The sequence below is a fragment of the Gallinula chloropus genome, assembly GCF_964237585.1.
Source record: "Gallinula chloropus genome assembly, chromosome: 1".
NCBI classification, from domain to species: Eukaryota; Metazoa; Chordata; class Aves; order Gruiformes; family Rallidae; genus Gallinula; species Gallinula chloropus.
The window spans coordinates 50254612-50277374 of record NC_140085.1 but is presented as its reverse complement, the minus strand read 5'-3'; the positions used below and the strand labels follow the sequence as shown (position 1 = coordinate 50277374).

At 36.8% G+C, this 22763-nt stretch overlaps 1 protein-coding gene across 1 annotated transcript in view; it reads left to right on the top strand.

Moving 5' to 3' along the window:
• TBC1D22A (TBC1 domain family member 22A) overlaps positions 1-22763 on the top strand; it is a 173729-nt gene that overhangs the window by 5709 nt on the left and 145257 nt on the right. Inside the window, exons 3-4 of the mRNA XM_084278381.1 lie at positions 444-784; positions 1554-1733. Of these exons, the coding sequence (XP_084134507.1) occupies positions 444-784; positions 1554-1733 (521 nt within the window). The remainder of the gene's footprint in view (positions 1-443; positions 785-1553; positions 1734-22763) is intronic.

Sequence of the window (22763 nt, the reverse complement as noted above, 5' to 3'; positions counted from 1 at the left end):
TTGATTACCGCTCTTGTGTTGTTATGTAGTGATTAATTGCATTGAAAGGTCTGAAATAAATCTCTACATGCTCATGAAGCAAGAGAGACCAGTATGTCCTGTCTATCTTATTCCAGTAGCTTTATTTTTATTTGACTTTGGGGCTGGGCTTCTTAATTTGTCTGATTGGCACTTTTTTTTTTTTTTCTCCTAAGACAAGGGAAGGATGATTTCTTTTTGTTCTACTCAAAGCCAAGAAGAGTTTAGGTTTTTACCTGCCTTTATTCTCAGACATAATTAGCTATATGTTATCATGAGTGGATGTAGCAATAAGATGAGTAGAGGGGAAAAAATATTTACTCCATATATCACGTTAAGCATGCACTTTCTGTTTGGCTCGATCCATAGCATTTTGCTTACTCCATTACTACTTCTCTAAACATCGTTTATTTGTTTTTGAACAGCTTGATAAAACCAGGTTCAAAGCCACCTACGACTCCAGTGAAACTAAAGAAAGTCAGCACCTTCCAAGAATTTGAAAGTAACACAAGTGATGCTTGGGATCTTGGGGATGATGATGATGAACTCTTAGCAATAGCTGCTGAAAACTTAAATACTGAAGTGGTCATGGAAACAGCTCACAAAGTAATTCAGAATCACAGCAAGCTACAAGAACAGCATAAATTTCAGGAAGAACATCTACAGGAAGAAAAACAAGTAGAATCTGCGGAGCTGACTTCAATTGCATGTGGTGATAATAGGCTTGTTAAATCAGTCAGTGAAGGTCATGCATCAAGTTCATCGGGTATGTTAAAAAATGAAAAAGATTGTGAAAATCAAATGAGGGGAGCTATAATATTTCCCCTTTTAGAACATTAGCCCTTTTCCAACCTTTTCTTAATGACATAGGAAAATATTATTAATCAGTATTGATTTGAGAGAGATACAGCATGTGTGTGAGAAATACAAGGATGAAAGAAGAATAATTGAACTTGTTTAATGTATAAATTTTATAAAAACATTTATAAAATAAATGTTTTTAGCCTTAATGCATGCTCAGTTTTGGAAGAAAGTCACAGTATTGAATGTATTTAAATAGTTAACTGCACCAAGATCCGTGCAATTAATAGTATTCCTACTGTTGTGAAAAATTGTATTTAAAATACTACTGTATCAAGTATACTGAAAAGCTGGAGAAAACTGATTGTGGACTGGGAAGTTCATCTTCATGTAATCATGTTTTTATGTATAAACTTTGAAGTAACCAGTTACAATAATTTCCCAGTCCTTTTCTCTATCTTTTTTTTTTTTTCCTTAATGAGGGGGATACAAACAGCATGGGGATTTTAGAAATCTAAATGATCTCTGGTTGATATGTGTTAATTGTGGAATACTACTTGGAAGACGAATGCTCCTCTTGTTAAATCCAAGGCATTTGAAGTCCAAACTTGTGCTATACCTGAATTTTCATTTATCGAAAACACAGTTCTAATTTAAATTTGAAAATCAGATTCAAGTAATTAGTAGCCTTCTCGTTAGCTGAGGCTAACTGCTGTACTTCTTTTCCCCTTCAGATAATGCTAGTGAAAATTCTTCCATGCAGAGATCACAGTCCCTTCCACAAACTTCCACACCTCCCTTGGTGAGTGGAGTGGCAGACTATAATACCTCAGTTACTCCTGCATTAACTGAAAGAGAAGCATCCCGATTAGACAAATTTAAGCAGTTACTTGCTGGCCCTAATACAGATCTTGGTGAGTATTGCTCATAGGAACTATGAATTATATCTACACTATTCTTTAAAGTATAATTTTTTTTTGTTAAATGTAGTGTTCTGCCTGGTGGTTAGGATCTAATCCTTTCAGCATTTAGAACTGATCTTGCAAAAGAAAGACAGAATGTAATTGAATGCTTGTAGTATTCATGCTTGTAATATACAATTTGCATGTGTCCTACTAATGCACAGGGTGTTAGATGGATTCTTGTTCTTTACTGTCTCACATTTGTTTTTTTTTCTCCAGAGATTAGTCTAGTAGGAAAAAATAAAGTACAATTCACTGTATTTAGTGTTAATGTCTAATAATGGAACAGCATGCAGTATAAGAATGATTCTCACACTTAGAAATATGAACGTGAGAAACGATGAGGTGTGGAAGCGTTACTGCTTGTCTACTCAGTGAGCATTCTTCATGTTCACAGACTGATACTGTAGTTCTGTGTCTCATCTGCAAATGCTGACAACATGTTAATGTGAGAACAAATGTATTGTCAGATAACTTGACTGTTCTCTTTGTGCACTGGGGTTTAAAAGCTGAATAGTAAATACTAGTGTTGAGAGGGTATCGCAGAATCAGTGGCTTTGTATCCCAAGTAAAGAGTCTGGAGGATGTAGAAATAGTACACTGCATTTGGAGAACTTGTCTGGTCACTTAGAAGTGGGAGTTTATGTCAAAATAATTGATAAACAAAAATGACTTTGAGTTAGACCATTCTGGAACATATCTTTTGGAAACTCTTATGGAAGGAAGTAGAAACTGTGTGTTTGCAGTTCTTGAATTGACACTTTCCTGCCCTGTAGTTGTCACAAGACTTCGTCAGTGTCATATTGTCCAAGCTGCAGCTTCCCCTTCTCCCCGCCTTTCTGGGCTGTGTCTTACTGTCAGACAGGTTTGAGCAAAGGAGAACTATGGAAACAGTACTAACGAGATGAGACTTAGACTTAAATGAGTTATAGGACGCTCTTATAAAATGCAACTGTGAATAAACTCTGATGTGTTAAAACCACTGACGTATTTTATATAAGCTTGAAAATGATAATCAGATGCCACTTTTTCTGCCTTTGGTCTAACAGATGTTTTGAGCGATGTGATTGTGACTAACATGAAGACTTGTATAACACTGAAGAATAGTGCAATCGTGGGAAACTTTGTTACATGAGATTACAAAGTCAGAGGGAAGACAAAGTTTAATTTAAACCTACCCATTTCACTTTTGCTGTCTAATTAGAAGGGAATCTTTTCTAGTGAAATAAATTTAGGGATTAAAATAAAATACTTTGGAAGGGAGTGAAAGAATTTCCACTCTTACTAGGGAGTGTTGTCACCCTGAGTGTTGTCAGAGTTTGTTATTTAAACTAATTGAGTTTATTTTTTTCCCTAATCTCACACATAAATATATGCAGGAATATGACATCTGAATGTTGCTCTTTAGATAACAAACTCTGTGTTCTTTCTTGTAGATATCACTAAATAATTCCGTTTCTGTTTCTGTAGGAAGCTTGTTCTTTTGTTGTGGTAAATGTAATGAGTCCAGAATTTGAAGTTGTGTGAATTAAAATTTTAAGTCAAGTTTTGATTTTTTGGATAAAAATATTTTGACTTTTTTATCTGGGATATATACAGTAGTATTTCCTAATAAATTTGTAAAAAAAAACCCAAACAACCCCAAACCAACAGAGATTTTTCTTAGTGAAAGGAACAAACTTCTGGTTAACAGCATTCAAGTGCTTGATCACGAAGCTATTAGTAGTACATCATATGTGAAAGTGGTGCTTGGACTACATTAGATGTATATATCAAGGAATGTGTGTGTATGCATATACAAACATGTATGTATGCATATGATCCTTCTTATAGTTCATCAGAATCTGGTATGGGCATCTGTGTGTGCATTTTTTGGAGAGAATTGATTTAGTTTCATGCTACAATGAAGACTATGTTTAAGAAGGATTCCTGATTTATGATGACAGTAGTAACCTTGGAAACTTGTGGTTTGTGTGTGGTGGGATGGTGGTTGTTTTTGAAATGCACTATGGTGGAGGTAGGTGACAGGCTCCAAGCTAAGGTTTGTAGTGAGCAATCAAGGGACAAGTAGCTACTCTGTTGCAGCTGGCTCATTTTTCTTGTGTGGCTCTTTGTCCACAGGTAGTTGTGTTTTGATTGTTCTAATTAATTGAATTGGTGGGTAGCTGTCTTGGAGACATTTTACCAAATACTTTTGTTCATTTTTGCATGTAGTGTTGGTTTTGCTGGGAAGTGCTAGTAGCAAAAGTAAAGTATTTCTGTTGACTTTTCTTGATACAGTTTAGCATATTGTTGAGAGATACTATGTGACAAGTCCTTTCAAAGCAATATAAAAACAAGTTAGTCTGTGAAATTGAAACTATGTAATGCACAAAGTAATACAAATGACCTTGAAATCGTTTCAGTCACACTTGAGTCATGATTATCCTGAAAAAGCAGTGTAAAATGCTATGTTAGTCTTGTATGTCAAGTAGAGGTTGGGAAAGAGTGTGTTCTTTCACAAGAACACTCTCAAATATTGATTATGTGTATAAATTTGGAAGCGAAGGTTCTTTTAGCCATAGCAGTCCATTAATAGATTTTGGAGCTGGGTTGGGTCCATACATGAGTTGTGAAATTGTGAAGATAAGTAGGTTCTACTGACCCCATCAAATTCTACACCAAGCAAAACAAGAAGCCAGGTATAGTCTGCAATTGGGATATGAATCCGCTGGTAAATAATACATAAATACCTGACAGCCATTCTCAGAGTTTGTGTGTACTGCTTTATTCAGCAGATGCTTACATACACAAATAGTTACTAGACCAAGGCACAGTCTGAGAACACAAAGTAGGAATGGAAGAAATAAACACCAGGATTCTAAGATTATAAAAGAATCAATTCTTTTAGGTTACTTAGGCTCTTATTAATAAAAAAGAGTTATTTGCATGGATCAAAAGTACCCTTAACTCATTTTTAATGTCTTGTAGAGCTGAACTAATCAACACACTCTTGTAATTTATAATTGCCCTTGCAGTTGTTCTGAGTCTTCCCTTAAGCCCTCCTAACACACTTTGCTTCTCTATCCTGCAGGCATGTTTGTTGTTTGCATGATAAACAGATGCAAATAATATGCCTTATTTCCATTTGGCACTTTTTATTTGACTATTGCTGTGCTGTTATTACCTCTAATATAAATGGGGAAAGCGTAATGTGAATTGAATGTCAAGAGTAGTTAGCTATATGAAGAAAATCCTGGTTCCTATAGAAATGTTACTTCTAGCTATATGATTTGTGCTGCAGGAGAGAAGTAGTCAAAAGCCTTGACAATATGCCTTCAAGTAGTAGTGTAATGCAAAGAATGGGGAGATAACCTCATAAAGTTAAAATTACAAAAGCTAAACAAGCTGAACCATGTTACAGCAAGAAAAGTGTGCTGGTAGGAGCCTGTTGTAAGAAGCAGTTTTGATTGGAGAGGGACTTGAGTTTTGCCTCCCATCAGTTAGATCCTTTTGAGGTATTCTGGGTGCCAATTCAGGAAGCAGGGTGGGACGGGGTAGCAGCACAGCTGTGATTAGTAGACAGCTGCAGACTATGTGTCTGCATAGCCGCCCACTCCTGGTACTGCCTGCCAGGTTATTTAGAGAGAGCATTTTACACTAGCTGTTTTGTACAATCAACCCGTGCTTATGCTTTCCTTGCAGTCAATTTGATGTAGATTTACTTCATTTCAGGCCTTGTCGTTCCTTGTAATGGACCTTGGGTAGTGAATGAAGATTGGCTCTGGGCTTGCAGAAGTTTTTGCAAATAATTGGTTGCTTTAAGAGGAGGGGAGATGATGGGAGTTTAACAAACCAGCATAGGGAGAGTGTCTGGGAGAAGAAAATTCTCTTTCCACCAGCAGGTCACTGTTTACATATTTAAGAGGGACAGTACTGCTATGTCTGTCTGGTTTTCAATTTAAGTTTAACTGTTAAATTTGTAGTTTTGTGTTTTCAAGCAGACCTGTACAGTAGTTCAGGTAGCTGTTTACTGTGCAAACACAATGTCAGCAAACTATGCTGATAAAATCTGGCAGATTTATAACAACTAACAAGTAACCTCACCGTGTCAGATGTATGATGTGGATTTTGTAATATCAATTTAAAGAATAGCTTATTAAAGCACTTCCTAACTCCTAACTCCCTCTTTACATTCAAATGAACTGATTTGCTTTTTTTTGCACGTATATAGCTGATAAGTATGTAACTGGATGTCAGAACATTTTTTTTACACATCAACCAACCACCAACAATAAGCTTGCTATACTGTGTTCTCTTCATAACATTTCAGTGCTGCTGTTATGCAACATAGCACATGTCTATCCAATTTTTTGAAGTAAAAATAGCTAACTTCCTAGAACACAAAGTTTTTCTACATGTGAAAGTGACATTTCTTTCTACGTAATCAAAATTTATTCCAAGTGGAATGTAATAACATACTGAAGTAGCATACTATGCTGGTAAAAATAATAGCAGTCCTGTAAAGTATGCGTGAAAATGGGAAAGCACTTCTGTCTTAATTTGCCTGTATTGCTGTATTCTGTAGTCACCTTCATACTGTTTCTTTGCACTTTAAAAAAAACTTACCTCTTACTCATCCTAACAAAATTCTCCCAAAAGATAGCCTTTGCAGAGAGCCCCACAAGCTGCTGAGCAGGGTGCTGTCTCTTAGTTAGTCCTTTCCTATAGAACAATGTTGTGAAGTCATCCAGAGTGTATAAATAAAAGGTGAACCTTTAATTAATCTGATGGCAAGATTTAATCCTGTAATTTTACAGAAATTATGAATAGTATAATCTCAAATTATCCCATAACAATAGCTGATTGCCTCCGTGTACTGTGATAAGAGAGTTTTAGGGTGATTCTCTAGAAATGAAATCTAGAAAGAAAACTGATTAGAAATATGTCTCTCTTTCCCCACCACAGCGGTCATCTGTAGTATTGCAGAAACTTGAAAAGTAGGATTTCCCTGTTTGTCCTTACAACAATTATATTTCTTTTATTTATGGTTCATAGATTTAGTCATCTCTAACAGCAATCTGTTAAGTCCTTTAAAACTGTTTGTCAAACTGATGTTATTGAAGTTTCAATAACTTTACAAAATGCATTAATTGAAATTAACTTGATTAATTTTGTTCCCAGCCTCATTAATTTATCTGTGCTGAACTGCATAGTGATTTATCTTCATGCTTCTATTCCATCCATATAATTTAGAATTTTATTGCCACCTGCAGTTTTAAATTACCTGTAGTTGATCGTGTTAATGCTTATTCTTCTTCCAGTTTGTTGATATGTAATATAAAGAGACCAACATGTCTCCATGTGACATAACATTAGTTATATCTATCTTACAATCACAGACTTGTTTGGGTTGGAAGGGACCTCAAAGATCACCCACTTCCAAACCCCCCTTGCCATGGGCTGGGACAGGACAGCTTCCACTAGCCCAGGCTGCCCAAAGCCCCATCCAACCTGGCCTTGAACGCTGCCAGGAAGGGGGCAGCCACAGCTTCTCTGGGCAACCTGTGCCGGTGCCGCACCACCCTCACAGGGAATATTTTCTTCCTAATACCTAATCTAAATCTACCCTCTTATATCTTCAACCCGTTACCCCTTGTCCTGTCACTGCATGCCCTTGCAAATAGCTTTCCTTTGCAAAACGCTTTTCCAGCTTTCCTTTTAATAGTTTCTTTTCAAACGATTATCACTGAAAAGTGTCCTCCCTGATTCCTGTTCTGCTCCACTTAGATTGTTATCTGCAAAACATGCTTGCCTTTTTGGCTAGTAAAAAAGGTCAGTAAGATTTAGAATATGGGTTGGTTTGGTTTTTTTTCAAAAATTAAAAAACTTCTGAAAAAAATCTGTGCTAAGTGTCTGTAATGATTCCTTATATCAATAGCATTTTTTTCAGGATTATTATCTTCCTATTTTTCATGGTTTGGTTCTCATGTTTTCACGTTATAGTCAGATTTATCCTGATTACTGCTTTAGTGGGATATTGCAATTTAAAGGTATTAATTTATTAACTAGGTGATAATGGGTTCATGAAACAATTTTGAGAGGATTTTGCATAGTTTGTGTATTTTTCTCCTTTTGTAAAGATATTTGATCAACGTAATAGTCGTTGAATTACCTAAGCGTTGACATTTTAAACTACTTTTCTCTGTATTGGACCAGTTTTTAGTTGTAGGGTTTTTTTTAATAAACTCTTTTCTTATAGTTTTTCCTCTAGCTTCCATACCTTTTTTGATCTAAGGTTTTCTGTGTCTTGTGTTTCTTTTTTGTGTGGATTTTTTCAATTCCTCCTTTATACCCCTATCTTATTTCCTAGTATTCAAAATACAAGTTAAAATTATTTACTTGTTTGGAACTGTAACTCATGAAAAACGGATAATGTTGTGAGGTATTTTATTTTTTTTTTCTAAATCTACATTTTCAAAGGAAAAAGTACCTAGGAAATACTATTATAGAAATAACAGTGATGTCATATTCTCGTGAGAATAGCTGGTTGACTCTGCAGTATAATAGAATTCTAGGGTTTGGGTTTTTTTTTTAAGAAATTGAATTAGTTTTATTTTCTAATTACAAAAAAGAAAAATTAGTTTTCAAAAGTTAAAAAGCTAATGCTGGTCATATAGCTAGAAAACTTTTCTTAAAATTATCTGTCAAAAATAAATGATGGGAGGTTAGAAGAATTCTGTGATTGGAGACTGGTTATGGTACAGGGTCATTGTAACACGGATTTCTAACTCTTTTCCTGCCACTGTACCTACAAGATTATCCACACAAACCAGAATTAAACCCTTTTTATTAGGACACTTTCAGTTTGAATCATTTGTATCTTTACACTTTTTCAGTTATTTTAATTTTTATGCCCATGGCTAGTGGGAAATGGGGAGCAATCACTTTAATCATATTTAAAGAGTCCATATTCCTTTAAAATGAGCATTAGTTCATTTTTTTTTACTCCATGTAATATTCTAGTCTAACTAGGGCAAACCAATTAACTTCATTTTTACTTTAGAATACATTGGAGCAGATAGAGAAACTGCACACATCTGCCTTATAATATTTAAAACTGGTAGTCTTATCTTCTTCCTTTTGATCTGAAAAACGCTAATAGGTATCTTCATCAATCTCATTTGTGTGTGTCATACACATAGTTGTAAAATTTTAGGTGCCTTGACTTTTAAACAGTTTTTCATTGTAGTGAGAGGCTTTATAGTTTACTTTCTTTTGCTTTCCCAGTAATACCAAGGATTGTGTAAATCGATTTTTTGTTCAGCTGGACAAGAAAATATATGGTAATAGAAAAGCAAAAATAAATTTTTCAGTATCCAACGTGACTACAATTTAATGCAGACACTATAATATACATAAAGTATATAACATACAGTATCAGATATCATTTGACTGGCACTATAGAGATTAATGCATTTGGATTGTAAGCTTTATCTGGTCCCAAGAGAAATTGCTACTGAATTGCATGATGTTGTTATACGGTTCTGGTATTCTTTCAGGTGTATTAAATATTTATGGTTTGATTATAGTTACTTGATGCAAACTACTCAGACAAGAAATAGTTTCTTAGAAGTGAATTGTCAACAATTAGTATCATAGAATGGTTTGAGTCAGAATTTATTAATAGTATAGGGTAAATCAAAGGTTAAGTTGTAGCAGCGCTTAGTGATTGATTACTGTTGAAGACTTACAGGTAATTCAGTAAAAATATATTTATATTGATTAAATAGTAACTTAAGTACATATTTGAAGATGACAAGATTCACCCTAATTTACTGTAAGGTATCTTAAATTAAGCTGTATAGGTGGGTAGATAGATATATGTATATACATGACATATGAGATAAATACAGAACAACGAACAGGAATATTAGGGCCCAGTGATGCCACCCACACTTGTAAAGGCAAATATGTGTAACTTACAGAAGTAGAAAGGTGGATGAAGGAAGCTGGTGCATAGTTTAGATTTCTCTTTTCAGGCTTAGAGTAAAAGCTCACTATGCGTTAGCATTCCTCAAGAAGTGGCACAGGCACTTGTAAGACCGACAGTTCATAGTTAAAATTTCCCTCTTCAAGTTTAGAGTGAACACAATGCATTGGCATTCCTCAGTGAGCAATAGTTGAGACTGAAGAAGGCTGACCTTACCCTAGTCTTCCATTGGCAGGTGGTTCTCGAGAATTTTGTGCCTGAGAGGGGTCTCAGCTCAGGGGAGATGCTGGTCACAGTCCTCTGCCATCCAAGAGAGTTCAAAGGGTCTCACTTAGAATTGCTACTTATAAGATCTGAGATAATTGACTTATGTCAGGTACTTTTCCATTTTGGCCCAGCTCAGATGGCAGAATATTCTTGTATTATAGTTGTGCAGACTCAGAGCTTTTCTGATGCCTCTCCCTTTTGGGTCTTGACCCAAGTACAGATGTGCCACGTTGTCAGGATGTGATTGATCGTTGTTACCATTCCCAAGCAATAGGGGAAGCAAGAGCTGAGTAGGTTAAGGGGGTGTCCTAATAGTCTGGTCTGTTGTTTTACACAATCTGCACCTAACTCATCCTGGTCTGGCATGTGGCCCAGGAAAAGGGAGAGAGATTGCACCTAATACTGAATGGCTCAAGGGAGCGGGGGGTGTCCCACCATCACAGTTTGCCTGGACCCATTCCTCAAGCCTGTTGAGGTTCCTTTGGATGCCATTCCTTTCCTCTAGTGAATTAATTGCACTGCTCAGCTTGGTGCCATCAGCAAACCTGCTGAGGGTGCACTCAATCCCTCCATCTGTGCTATTGCTGAAGATGCTAATCAGTACTGGTCTCAGTACAGAGACCTGAGGGACATCACTGGTTACTGGTTTCCACCCAGAACTGAGGCATTGACTGTAGCGCTTTGGAAGTGGCCATCTATGTATTTCCTTATACATCTAACAGTCCATCCATCAAACCCCTATATCTACAATTTAGTGGCAAGAATGTAGCAAAGGCCTTACAGAAGAACTGTAGTTGAAATCAATACCTTTGAGTAGAAAAAAAAAATGTAGATTTGTATTTTTTTAGACAGGATTTGTTAATTTTGACTTGAGCAAAGATTCCTGTTTGGACTTCCAAATACCACCTATCATTTAATTAATCTTTTACTGGGGAAAAAAAAAGTCAAACCAAAAAACCCCCTAAGCTTGAAGAGCTGCAAATCCTGTTAACAAACAATACGATCTTCACCTTTTCTCAGCTCTGAAAAAGGAGCCTGTACACTAAATCTTTGTGTACAGGAGTTTTGGTATTCAAGTATGACTCAATGAATGGATATGGGACATTGTGGACTACACAGAAGAGCCCTGTTTCCGAGCTTCTGGACTTCTTTCAGGAAATACTTGCCTGTAAATTGAGAGTTCTTGCTGTTGTTAATAGCAATTGCAGCAGCATGACATAGAGTAAAACTGTTTCTTTTTGTCCTGAAGTCCACAGAGAGCATTCTAGGTTAAAACTGTTGATCTGAACATTGCTCAAAAAGAAATGTGCTCATAGTACAATCTTTAAAACTCCCATGTTGTACTCTTGGCAGTATGTTCCTTTCAGCAAGATGGGTAGTTCTGTGCTAATTCTGTTTCCACATGGGTCTGAATGTGGAGCATTACAGTGGGATCATACAGCTGATGCTAAGGGATTACCATTTAAAAAAAGGAAAAATCCCCCAATTATCCTTCAAATTCCTGTATGGACACAAAATTGCCATGGCAGTTTCCACTAATTGATCATTGGAAGGGGAAAAAAAATAAATTAGCATTCTACTTCAAATTGCAAAATTTAAATTTGGAGGGTTTTTTGTTGAATAAAGTTTGCCAGAGTTTATAGGAGGTCACATACCCTTTGTTGTATTAATTTTTGATCAGCTGTTCAAAAATAATTTTTCAGCCTGAGCTATATGGTGAACAATGTAATTCAGAGGGATATTTCACTCCTGAGTGTGGAGGATAAAAAGGTACTATACGATGAAGTATTGTTGCAGTTAATTTATTGTTCTTCAATATTCTGTTTCCCTTTCTTTGCTGATAGCATTGTGAAAGCTGAACACACGGAGACAATGTGTGTAATCTGCCTTATCATAGTAAAAGACACTTGAGTGAGAAGTTCAGTGGTAGTCGTGGCCTCTCCGGGGGAGCAGCCTTGCCTGCTTCCTACAGCATTGTGCAGAGACACAGCAGGGAAAGAATTTATGAAGAATGTCACCAACAAGGCTATAGAGAACTTTGAACTTTCTATAGGCCCTGAAGCTTTTGAAGATCATGATTAGTTTGGAAGCCAGTTTAGCAAAACTCAAGGAGGTATAATTCATCCTGCATGTTTTCTTGCCACCATGTCTTCCACTGTTAAAAAAACCCAGAAAATTTATTCACAGTTAGTTACTTCATTTGCAAAAACTTGAATTTGTGTGTCTGTTGAGAAATTGGAATATTAATATTTCTGCAAATGCTTTGCTTTATTGTAGGAATTAACTGTCACATTCAGAAAATGGGTTGATACTTTGTCCTTCTGATTTCAGCTTCTTTTGATGCTGAAAAGAGCCAGGACCTAAATTATAGTATGAAATTTTTATAAGATTCCCTGATCTTGCGAATACTTTCTGAAACATCACTGCAGTCTGTTAAATCTGTCTCCTTTGCAGGATACCATTCTTCACATGTGACTTGAAGTATAATCTGATTTTTTTAAAATGCAGTATAAATGGAAATTGTTTTGCAATAAAGTGCATCATCTTTAAACATAACTCTAAAGAAGCATGCTTTGAAATCATAACTTAATAGTTCAGATTTAGAAAATGCTGAGAAGACAGAGAATTGTTATTTTCATGATAGCAAGATGTAACTTAAGAATCCCTTTAGAAAAATAATCAGATACAATCACAGAATCGTAGGGGTTGGAAGGGACCTCGAGAGATCATTGGGTCCAACCCCCCTGCCAAAGCAGCTCTCTAGCTCATATCACTCAGATAGGCATCCAGACGAGACTTGACTATCTCCAGTGAAGGAGACTCCACCACCTCCCTGGGCAGCCTGTCCCAGGGCTCTGTCACCCTCACTGTGAAAAAGTTCTTCTACATGTTGGTGCGGAATTTCCTATGCTCCAGTTGACAGCCATTGCGCCTAGTCCTGTCCCCACAGACCACTGAAAAGGGCCTGGCCAGTTCCCCCTGCATCCCCTGAGATATTTATAAAAACTAATTAGGTCCTCCCTAAGTCGTCTTTTCTCGAGACTAAACAGTCCCAGTTCACTCAGCCTGTCCTCATATGGGAGATGTTCCAGGCCCCTAATCATCTTCGTAGCCCTTCTCTGGACTCTCTCGAGGAGGTCCCTGTCTTTTTTATAGCAGGGAGCCCAGAACTGGACACAATACTCTAGGTGGGGCCTGACTAGGGCAGAGTAGAGGGGGAGGATCACCTCCTTTGACCTGCTGGCGATACTCCTCTGGATGCACCCCAAGATCCCATTGGCTCTCTTAGCCACCAGTGCACACTGCTGGCTCATGGCCAACCTGTCATCTACCAGGACCCCCAGATCCTTCTCCACAGAGCTCTTCTCCAGCAGGTCATCTCCCAGCCTGTACTGATAACAGTGGGTTATTCCTCCCCAGGTGCAAGACATTACACTTGCTCTTGTTGAATTTCATTAGGTTTCTCCCTGCCCAGCTCTCCAGCCTGTCCAGGTCTCTCTGGATGGCAGCGCAGTGTTCCTGCGTGTCAGCCAATCCTCCCAGCTTTGTATCATCGGCGTACTTGCTGAGGGTGGATGCTATTTCCTCCTCAAGGTCGTCAATGAAGACATTAAACAGGACTGGACCCAACACCGAGCCCTGGGGAACACAGCTAGTCACAGGCCTCCATTCAGATTCTACTCCACTGATCACAACCCTCTGAGCCCGGTTCGACAGCCAGTTCTCAACCCACCTCACTGTCCACTTATCTATTCCTTGTTCTCTGAGTTTTTCTATCAGAATGTTGTGGGAGACAGTGTCAAAAGCCTTGCTAAAGTCAAGGTAGATGACATCCACTGCTCTCCCTCCATCCATCCAGCTGGTGATGAGATCATAGAAGGCTATGAGATTGGACATGTTTTACTATGTGTACTGCTTTTTCAATATGAAAACCTAATGCTTGTTAAGATAGTTATGTTTGCTATGTCAAGCTGGAAAAGGCCACCGTGAATTACAAGTGGAACCATTGTAGTGGTTTGTTTGACAAGTGCATAGAAGAAATCTTAATGAGAAGTGGTTTCTGAAGTTTTAAGTCTTGATTTTATATTTAGAAGGAAGTCTGGAGCTAAAATATATATACAGTAGTTACTGCCTGGGAAGATGTTCACAATGGAGCATATTTCATTGTGTACGTTGATGTTGTGTTGCCTTTCTGATGCTGATTATTAGTTTGATTTTCCCTCACATATGTTCACTATAATGGACATCTACTCTGCAGATGCAACCCATGTTCACAGTTAAAAGAAAACCACGTGTATTAGAGTTTATGGGCTAGCCTTTTACAGGAAGTTGATGTAATAGAGGTGGGAAATTAAGGACAAGCTTTTAAATCTTATCCTGAATGTTTAATAAAATTGTGTCTCTTACTGTTACAATTATGAGTCTTTATTCCAATGATTATAATGGAAACGTTATGCTTAGTTTAGGTATAGATGCGGTTCTTTGACAGCTAGGTGTTAGTCCTTGGCTAATGCTGACAATTAAGAGCAAAAGGATTTTTTATTGTACATATTAGCAGTTTTTCATTTTTTGTGAACTGTGAGATAGGTTCATTTCCCTTAGTGCTTGACTACAAACTGAAATTCAGCCTTGTCTTTCCAAATCCATGAAACGTATTGGAGGAATGCGTTACAGTCCTGGTAGCCTTCTCACTTCCAATTGATCAGCAGACATTAGGTTTCTGTAGAGGCAGGAAATACTGAAGTGTCAGATGCTTGAAAGTGACACAGAATTTGCTATGTTAACATGAACTGAAAGACCCAAATTTGGTAGTTGAAAAGCAATCTGTAAACTATTTTGGATGACCAAGTCAATTCATTAATTTTGCAGGATTGCCTGCTTTTTTTCTTTGACTTGCCCAAGTTCAACATTGAATGCATATGGAGGAGGTGATCCAGAACTGTAGCTTGTTAGGTGGATTCCATGTGAAATTCTTTGCCTGATCAGGGTCCTCTTTGTTCTGTACATCATGGAGTTTATCAGCAGCTTTCCCGTGAAGCCAGAGATATCAAGAGAAATGATAAAAGGAAAGGAAGTCTTTGCTTTTCTTATGCTGTAAATAAACATACGTTGCAGGTAGACTTACTGGTTTTGTTGTTGGGGTTTTTTTTATATAAGGGAAGATCTCTAGAATTAGCTGTTGTGAATAATTGCATTAATTTTGTGGCTCAGTAATCTAGACATGTATCTATTAATCCTGATTATTTTACTTGTGCCTTTCTTGTACCACAGTTTCACTATGAAAGACCAGTGTCTGATTGCATTTTTAAATGTATATATTGCAATAGTGGGCTTTTTTTTAAAAAAAAAATCTGTTTTGTAGGAGTCTTTTCTTAATAACATGAAGCTTTAATATTCTAATTAAATTTATACGTTGGTTATTTGTTCCAAATTCTTATGAATATTTTTGAAAAAATAATGTGTGGGGGGATGGAACACAGCTGACATTGTCCAAAAGTAAAGAATTGTTACTTGGCTGTTCACTCAAAACCTGAGTTTTTCTTGTGATTGGTCAATAGCCTGCAAAATGCCATCCAAATAAGTACTGTGTTATTTCTGAATAAGTGGGGAAACAGTCTTCTTTCATTAACTGGTCTTCTAAGTGGTATTTCCTATTTTCTTTATTTCTGTATAGAAAGATACCTTAGTTCTACTTGGAAAGCTTGTTAGACTGTTTGTTTGGCTTTAAGGGAAAAATAAAAACAGTTGATGAAGCACAGAAATTGAATGTTGCAGGAGAGCTATGAAGGACTATAATGCTATTTAAAATCTTTGGCTAGCAGAGTTGTTATCAATTATTTTAATAATTTACATTGTTGGCCTCACTTGTTGCAGTTCTCTCTCAGTGGTTCTATTAGTCTCCCTTTTGTTGTAGTTCTCCTAGTCTTCTGTTCACTTGCTGTATGGAACCTTTTAACACCAACCTCACCTCCTTCTGCTTCTCCAGCTTCCTAAGTGCAATAGCAAACGAGGTGTACTCTCCTCCTCTTTCCCAGCAAGGGTCCCAAAAAGGGTCTTGCCCTGTATTTACAGCATCGGATTGGACTTTATTTTCTGCTTTCTGCATGCATTCAGAGTAACTCTTTGTTCTGTTGAGAAGATTAGGGGCAGTGTTTGCTTGGAAAAAAAATAAAATAATGAAGTGCCTAACAGAGCTATTATTCATTTTGGAAACCAGTTGCAGTGGTTGCCATAGTAATAACAAGCCCTCTATTAAAGCTATTTTCTATATGTACTGCCTGTATTGTAACATACTGTTGGGGGAGCTGCAGTTCCATGAATCTACTCTCTTGAAAGAATTTTCCAGCTTTGCATAGTTAAATTATCCAAGGAATTTTTGTTATAGCAGCATCAAACATGTAAATCTAGTTTATCATATCTATCTTGGAGTTGTTCATGCAGGCTATCACTTCATGTGGACATTTACAGTGATCTCAATGAAATAACAGCTGTATCAAAAATGAATAATGCATACAGAGAAATTTTGAACTCCTTTAATATTTCTTGACATATTTTTTATTTCTTTGTAAGTGATACAGCAATGAGCATGTAATTCCATGTAAAACACTTGTAGACTTGGTTGTTTCCCCCTGTGTGTTATAGGTGTAATGTGTGATAGCTCTAGTAATAGCCGGTGGGGTTAGAAAGCTGGTAAACTAGTGCATGTTTTCTTTGTGGAATGCCCTATGAAATATTTACAAAATGTGAAGAAACTTTAAATCTATTTCAGCAAAAGGCTACCATCCTAAGATTCCTTTAGAATAATTGCTTTAAGCTTTTTCTTGTTGAGACACAAGAAACTTGTATTAGACTGTATTGTAATAAACCAGGTAATTTTTTTCCCCAAAATTAAATGAATTGTATCAATTTGAAGCATTTACATACCACATTATTCTTTCATAATAAGATATCCAAACCCAACAATGTTTCTGCAAAAAAATAAATGGTGTTTCCTAAGCAGAAATGACATTTGGCTAATGCTATCAAATGGAGATATTTTTTGTCTAAAATCTATGGGGATTTGTATATATTTTAATACATATTGGTTGCAGAATTATGTAAAATAATAAGACAACTGAAAGTAGCAATTGGGATTCAAAGTGTTGCTTCAGAATGTATCATTTCGATCTGGGACAGGGTTTATAGACACTGCTTTGCAAATACTGCTCTTGGATCTGGCTGATTTCAGCTCTGAACCAGTAGGTTAAACTTAATTTTGTGCTTGCATTTTTAGTAAGTGCTCATGCCTGTGATAATGAGCAATTGTAAAGCACCCTTTTCAAAATAATTGTTTTGGAATTATAAGAAAATGCTAATTATGTTGAAGCAAGGATAGTTCTGCAGTACTATCTTGACTGAAATTGTGTGTCTGATTTGTAGGTGGCATTAAAACTCCTTTGTATAAAACCTGTGCAGGGGAGCATGTTCTCTAGCTCATAACTAGGACATCTAATTCCTTGGGAAATCTACAAGGGGAAAGAGTTAGTATAATGAGAATAAATTGAAATTATACTTTGACTAGGGAGAATGTAACATTTCAACCAATGACAAATAGTTTAATGGTTAATTAGATATTAAATAGAGGACAAGTTTTAACTTTAAGTGCAGGTACATTTCCTTGACACTCTCAAAGTCTTGGTTGAGGATGGCTTTCTTCTAAAGCCTTGACTTAGTATTGCAAACTATGGGATAGACGTATATAGTCAAATAGGTTTTTACAAGACAACAACTTCCAAGTTTGAAACCTTTATGCTTTTACTTCTATACTGCTATGATATATGTAATAAAAATGAATAAATTTACTGTGTGGTATATTTGTATTGTATACAACAGAAATGTAATAGCTTTAAATCTGTTCTTTCCTTGCCCCTAATTTCATTCTTTCCTGTTTGGTATTACTAAACCCAACATTAACAATACTCTAATAGTCAAGGACTGATTGGGGCAAAAAAGTCATTTCCATGGCATTGTGGGTATAGAAATGCTGTGAATATTAAAAAAACCCCAACCAACCAAAACCCAAGTAAAGAAAAAGGCACCAGCACTCTAATAGTACAAGCCTTTTCTTCAGAACTATTGTTCAGGGGTATGGAAACGGGATAACGAAGCTATGAAGTTCAGATGAGTGGTGTTGAAAAAATGATTCAGCCCTTTTTGGTGTAAAATGTTAGCAGTTCCTGTTGCTCTGTAATTGGTTGTAGAAGTCATTGTAGAGGGCATCAGTAGTTGACAAAAATTCTTGTTTTTCCCAACGGTAGTTGCATTTGGGTAGGTGCTCTAGCAATGTTGCCCTCAGAAGTAATACTAAGTAAAGTGGACTTTGTATTCATCCTTTTCTTTAATTATTAAAAATAATTCTCTTTTGGATGCCAGGAAGGATTCTGTATTGGATGTTGTATGAGCTGACATATTGTCCTGATTTTTATCATATCAAGGCTGTCTGTAAGAGAGGCATATCTTACCTGTTTTCTAAGAGTGCTTTCTCAAGTGTCTCACTTGCTTCTGTTTTTTTAAGGAAGATGCTGTTTTTAGAGGTGTAATTATTTTTTTTTCCTTTGCACAACATCGTTGTGGATTTATTTGCTCTTAAGCTATGCTTCTGATCTCAGGCATTATGTTTTTGTAGCACTCTTAAATTCTGAAGAAATTAATGTCTCCTTTAAGCATGCTATGTATTACATGTATGTAATATGGAACTTAAAAAAAAACAAACAAACACCAAAATCAAACAATTTTTCTCACGTGTTCTATGGAGAAAATTCAGCCTTAAATGTATTTTATTTTACCAGGTACTATAGAATATGAATACACTTAGCTCTTTTTGCTGGAAAGTTTAATTTTCAGTAGGAAATGTGGGAATAAAAGAACCAGGTGTTTACAAGAAAAGGTAATGAATATTGGATTAAAAAAAATAGAGATACTGTCGCAATTTACTGACTAGAAATTAGTATTTTAATTTTGAAATAAAAACATCAGAGTTATTTAATGCCTCAGCTCCTTTTTCTAATTAAGATTCCTGTGTCTTAAAGAAACCTGAGAACTCGAATGCAAGTATTTCATTGACATGTTATCATTTGATTTTTATGAAGTGATGTGGTGGGTGATTTATAAGAATAAAGCCATCTTGAAAACAGTTGTAGATACACTGCTGTAAAAGTTTCGCTTTTATTTCAAATAAAATGAAGTTGTAATTAATGTATTTAATAGTACTATTAGAACATCTTCACTGACAATCTTTTAAATATAACTGAAATGGTACTTTATGTTTTAATTTGCTTTTGCTTTGCTTGTCATCAGAAACTTTTTTTTTATTCTATGCTGTAGTAAATTTAGACTAAGTCTTCTAGGAGTGACTCTTTTTTCCACTTCCGTAGTTGTTCTTGGGAAGGGTAGGGTTCTTGGTTTTCTTTCCTCTTGTTTTGGTGTTGAACCATCAGAGGAAAGCATAACATGGGTTGATGCTTTAACAGTAGCTGTGTGCAAGGATCAGACTGTGTGCTTTTGGAGTGATAATCATGAAAGCTAAGCCTGATAAGACTTCTTGCATGGTCTCTTTAAATTGTAACGTGTGCTCTTTGTCACTGGCAAAGTGCTAGTTGAGCTCACTGTAGTGAGAAGTTAGGAACAGAATTTTATATGATCTTTGGAGTAGTCTGGGGTCGTGGAATTCTGGAGTCAGTGTTGGTGCATCAAGGGAATGATGACATACTCAGGGCTAATGCATTGTGATGGAATTGACTTAGCTCTCAGATGTGCAATCATCTAACAGTTTCCATGCTGAAAGTAATTACTGTAATTTTGCTTATGGAAGCAAAAGCAGAAACAAAAGCCTTGAGAAAGTTCAGAAGGATCCTGTATGACATGACAACAGAGTAGAGAAGGTTATTTAATACAGTAGGAGGTTTTTAAATACAATCCAAAAGGTAAAGTTCTGTGTCAAAGAGACTAGAACAGAATCTAAATCTTGGGCTAAATGTGTGGAAGCACTGTTAAAAGAGAGAAGCAGCTTGTAAAAGGTATAAAAACTAGTCTTTCATACTTTTGATCAAATATATCAGAACAAGGGGCATTGCCAAAGATTCTGTAGGCCCAGCAGACAATATAGATGTAAAAAGAGCACCCGGAGCAGATAAGGCTGTGGCAGAGGAACATAACTAACTACTTAATTTGTGTTCAGCATTCAAGAATGTAGGGAGGTATTCACTCGCAAATCCTACGTTATGGAGAATTAGTCAGGAGGACCTGTTTTAACTAAGTGTTATGCTGTAAAACAAAGATATTTTCTTCTTTGTGTACCTTTTTACTTCCATGTCCAGTGCTGAGGTTTTCTTCTAGAAAGAGCAGTCCTTTGAAACCCAGTCCCACAGGATATGTACATTATTGTTTGGAATTACAAAACAGCTTAAGCTATTCCTAATTAGAGGAAATGTATGTTTATTGCAGAACAACATCAGGAATGGAAACTGATTCCTCTTGAAACTTGATGAAATAAAGCATTATTCATCCTTTCTCTTTAATTTTCGAAGAATGACTCCTTAGTTCAGAGTTGTTTATATTTAGCCTAGAAGCAGAGGTTTCATTTGAAATAATGCTGTAATTTAAATTCTCTTTGTCAAAACTGTCTTTGGTCCTGAATGTAGAAGGAAAACTCAGCTGCATCTCAGGATATAAAGTATTACTAGATTAAGCTGCATTCCATTTGATTATCATAGTTCCTATATTTGGCCCTAAGTCAGTTACTTAAAAATCAGTGGATTTTTTTGTCCTGGATTATTTGCCACTGATATAATCATATACTCTATGTTTCTGATTCTGGCAGTAGTTTTGTATCTTTTAATCTTTTAAGCTTTTCCTTTTTTTTTTTTTGTTTTTTTCTTTTTTCTTTCCCCTCTTTATATGGGTTGTTTTTAGAGGTTGATACCCATGTTTGTGCATAGATTCCAAATTGGCTCAAGTTAATGGAGGAGAAAAAAACCCCCTAACCAACAGAACCAGTGAGGTGAAAGGTTAGAGTTCAATGGGATATAAAGTTGAGAATGAGCAGTGGATGTTACTTGAAAGTAATAAAAGTAGGTTTTGAGTTGCAACTTATTTTCTATTTTCTATATATACTTATTACATCATTTGTTAATGGTGTGCTTGTTGATATCAGTAGCCAAAACTTGAGGCTTTCGCAGCATGATTGTGTAAGGAGGTAATAAACTAAAGTGTAGATCTGTTTCCTTTCAGATAGAGTACCAGCAACACAAACAGAACAGGTCCTCAGTAAAGCAGACTTGTTCATACATTGGGCTGCAATAGTCCTTGTGCAGTATGGTGCACAGTTGGAAATCACTTGCTTTTGGAGACCTGGCGCCTTTGTTGTTACTGTTTCAACACTGGAGTTTTATTATAATCCATGTTCCAGGGTAGAGGAGAAATAGATATATGATTTGTAGATGTGTTCAGTTAAGGCAGATATTCTCTCTCCTTTTTAAAAATTTATTTGTAAACTATAGTAAATGCCATTTTTCTAGTGGTGTTCATGTTATATGCTTACTTTGCCTCTACTTGTTCTGACCAGTTCTTGCCTTTTATGGCTTTTAGAGGAACATAACCAGTGATACTATTACCTATGATTTAGTGGTGGGTAGCTTGGGGATTTAGGACATTGAATCATGGGTGAAATTGAAACTTGTTGCAGATGCGGGGGGGCTGCAGGCAAATATCTAAGCTGCCAGCCGCCCTGTTCAGAGGCAGTGCTAACTCCCTGGGGTGCAGGGAGCTACTGGAGGCAACATGAGAAATTGCTGAACATAACAAACAACAGCGTGTGAAGCTGACAGAAGTTACAAATAGCACCCTATGGGATGCCTGGATTTCGCAGGTAGTGAAGGGGGAATTGTGTGAGAAATGTGCCATTGCATGGAGGGGAGCTCTGGGGCCGCTTTGGAAAGTGTGGTGTTACAAGACCAACAGTGCTTTGGTAATCATTTCAGAAATATCAAATTTTGGTATAGCTGTAGCAAAACTGGGATCACAAAGGGAAGAAGTAATTGGAGTGGCTTGCTGATTTGAGCTTGAGAAAAGGAGGTAGGAGGGTGGTGGAAAGAGAAGATCAATTAAAGTGTTGGTGAGGCTGCACCTCAAATACTGTCTTCAGTTTTGGGGTCCTCACGACAAGAAAGACATTGAAGTCTTGGAATGTGTCCAGAGAAGGAAAACCAGGCTGGTGAAGGGGCTGTAAAGCAAACCTTACGAGGAGCAGCTGAGGGAGCAGGGGTTGTTGAGCCTGGAGAAGGCTGAGGGGGGGACCTTATCACCACCTATAATTACCTGAAAGGAGGTTGTAGAGAGGTGGGTGTTGGTCTCTTCACCTAAGCAACAGGTGATAGGATGAGGGGGAAGGAACTCAAGCCAGGGCAGGTTCAGATTAGACATCAGGAAAAAAATCTTCACCAAAAGGGTATATCGGACATTAGAACAGGCTGCCCAGGGAGGTGGTTGAGTCACTAACCCTGGATGTATTTAAAAGATGGGCAGATGAGGTTGTCAGGGATATGGTTTAGTAGAGGACTAAACTGCCTTCTGCTATTTTTTCTCTATATTTATTTTCTGTAAGAAAAATAGACGGAAGTTTGAATTAATCTAGCTGGATTCCTCCCCACCCCCACCCTGTGATTTATTTAACTTCATATTAATGCTGTCATCTCATTTTAAGACAA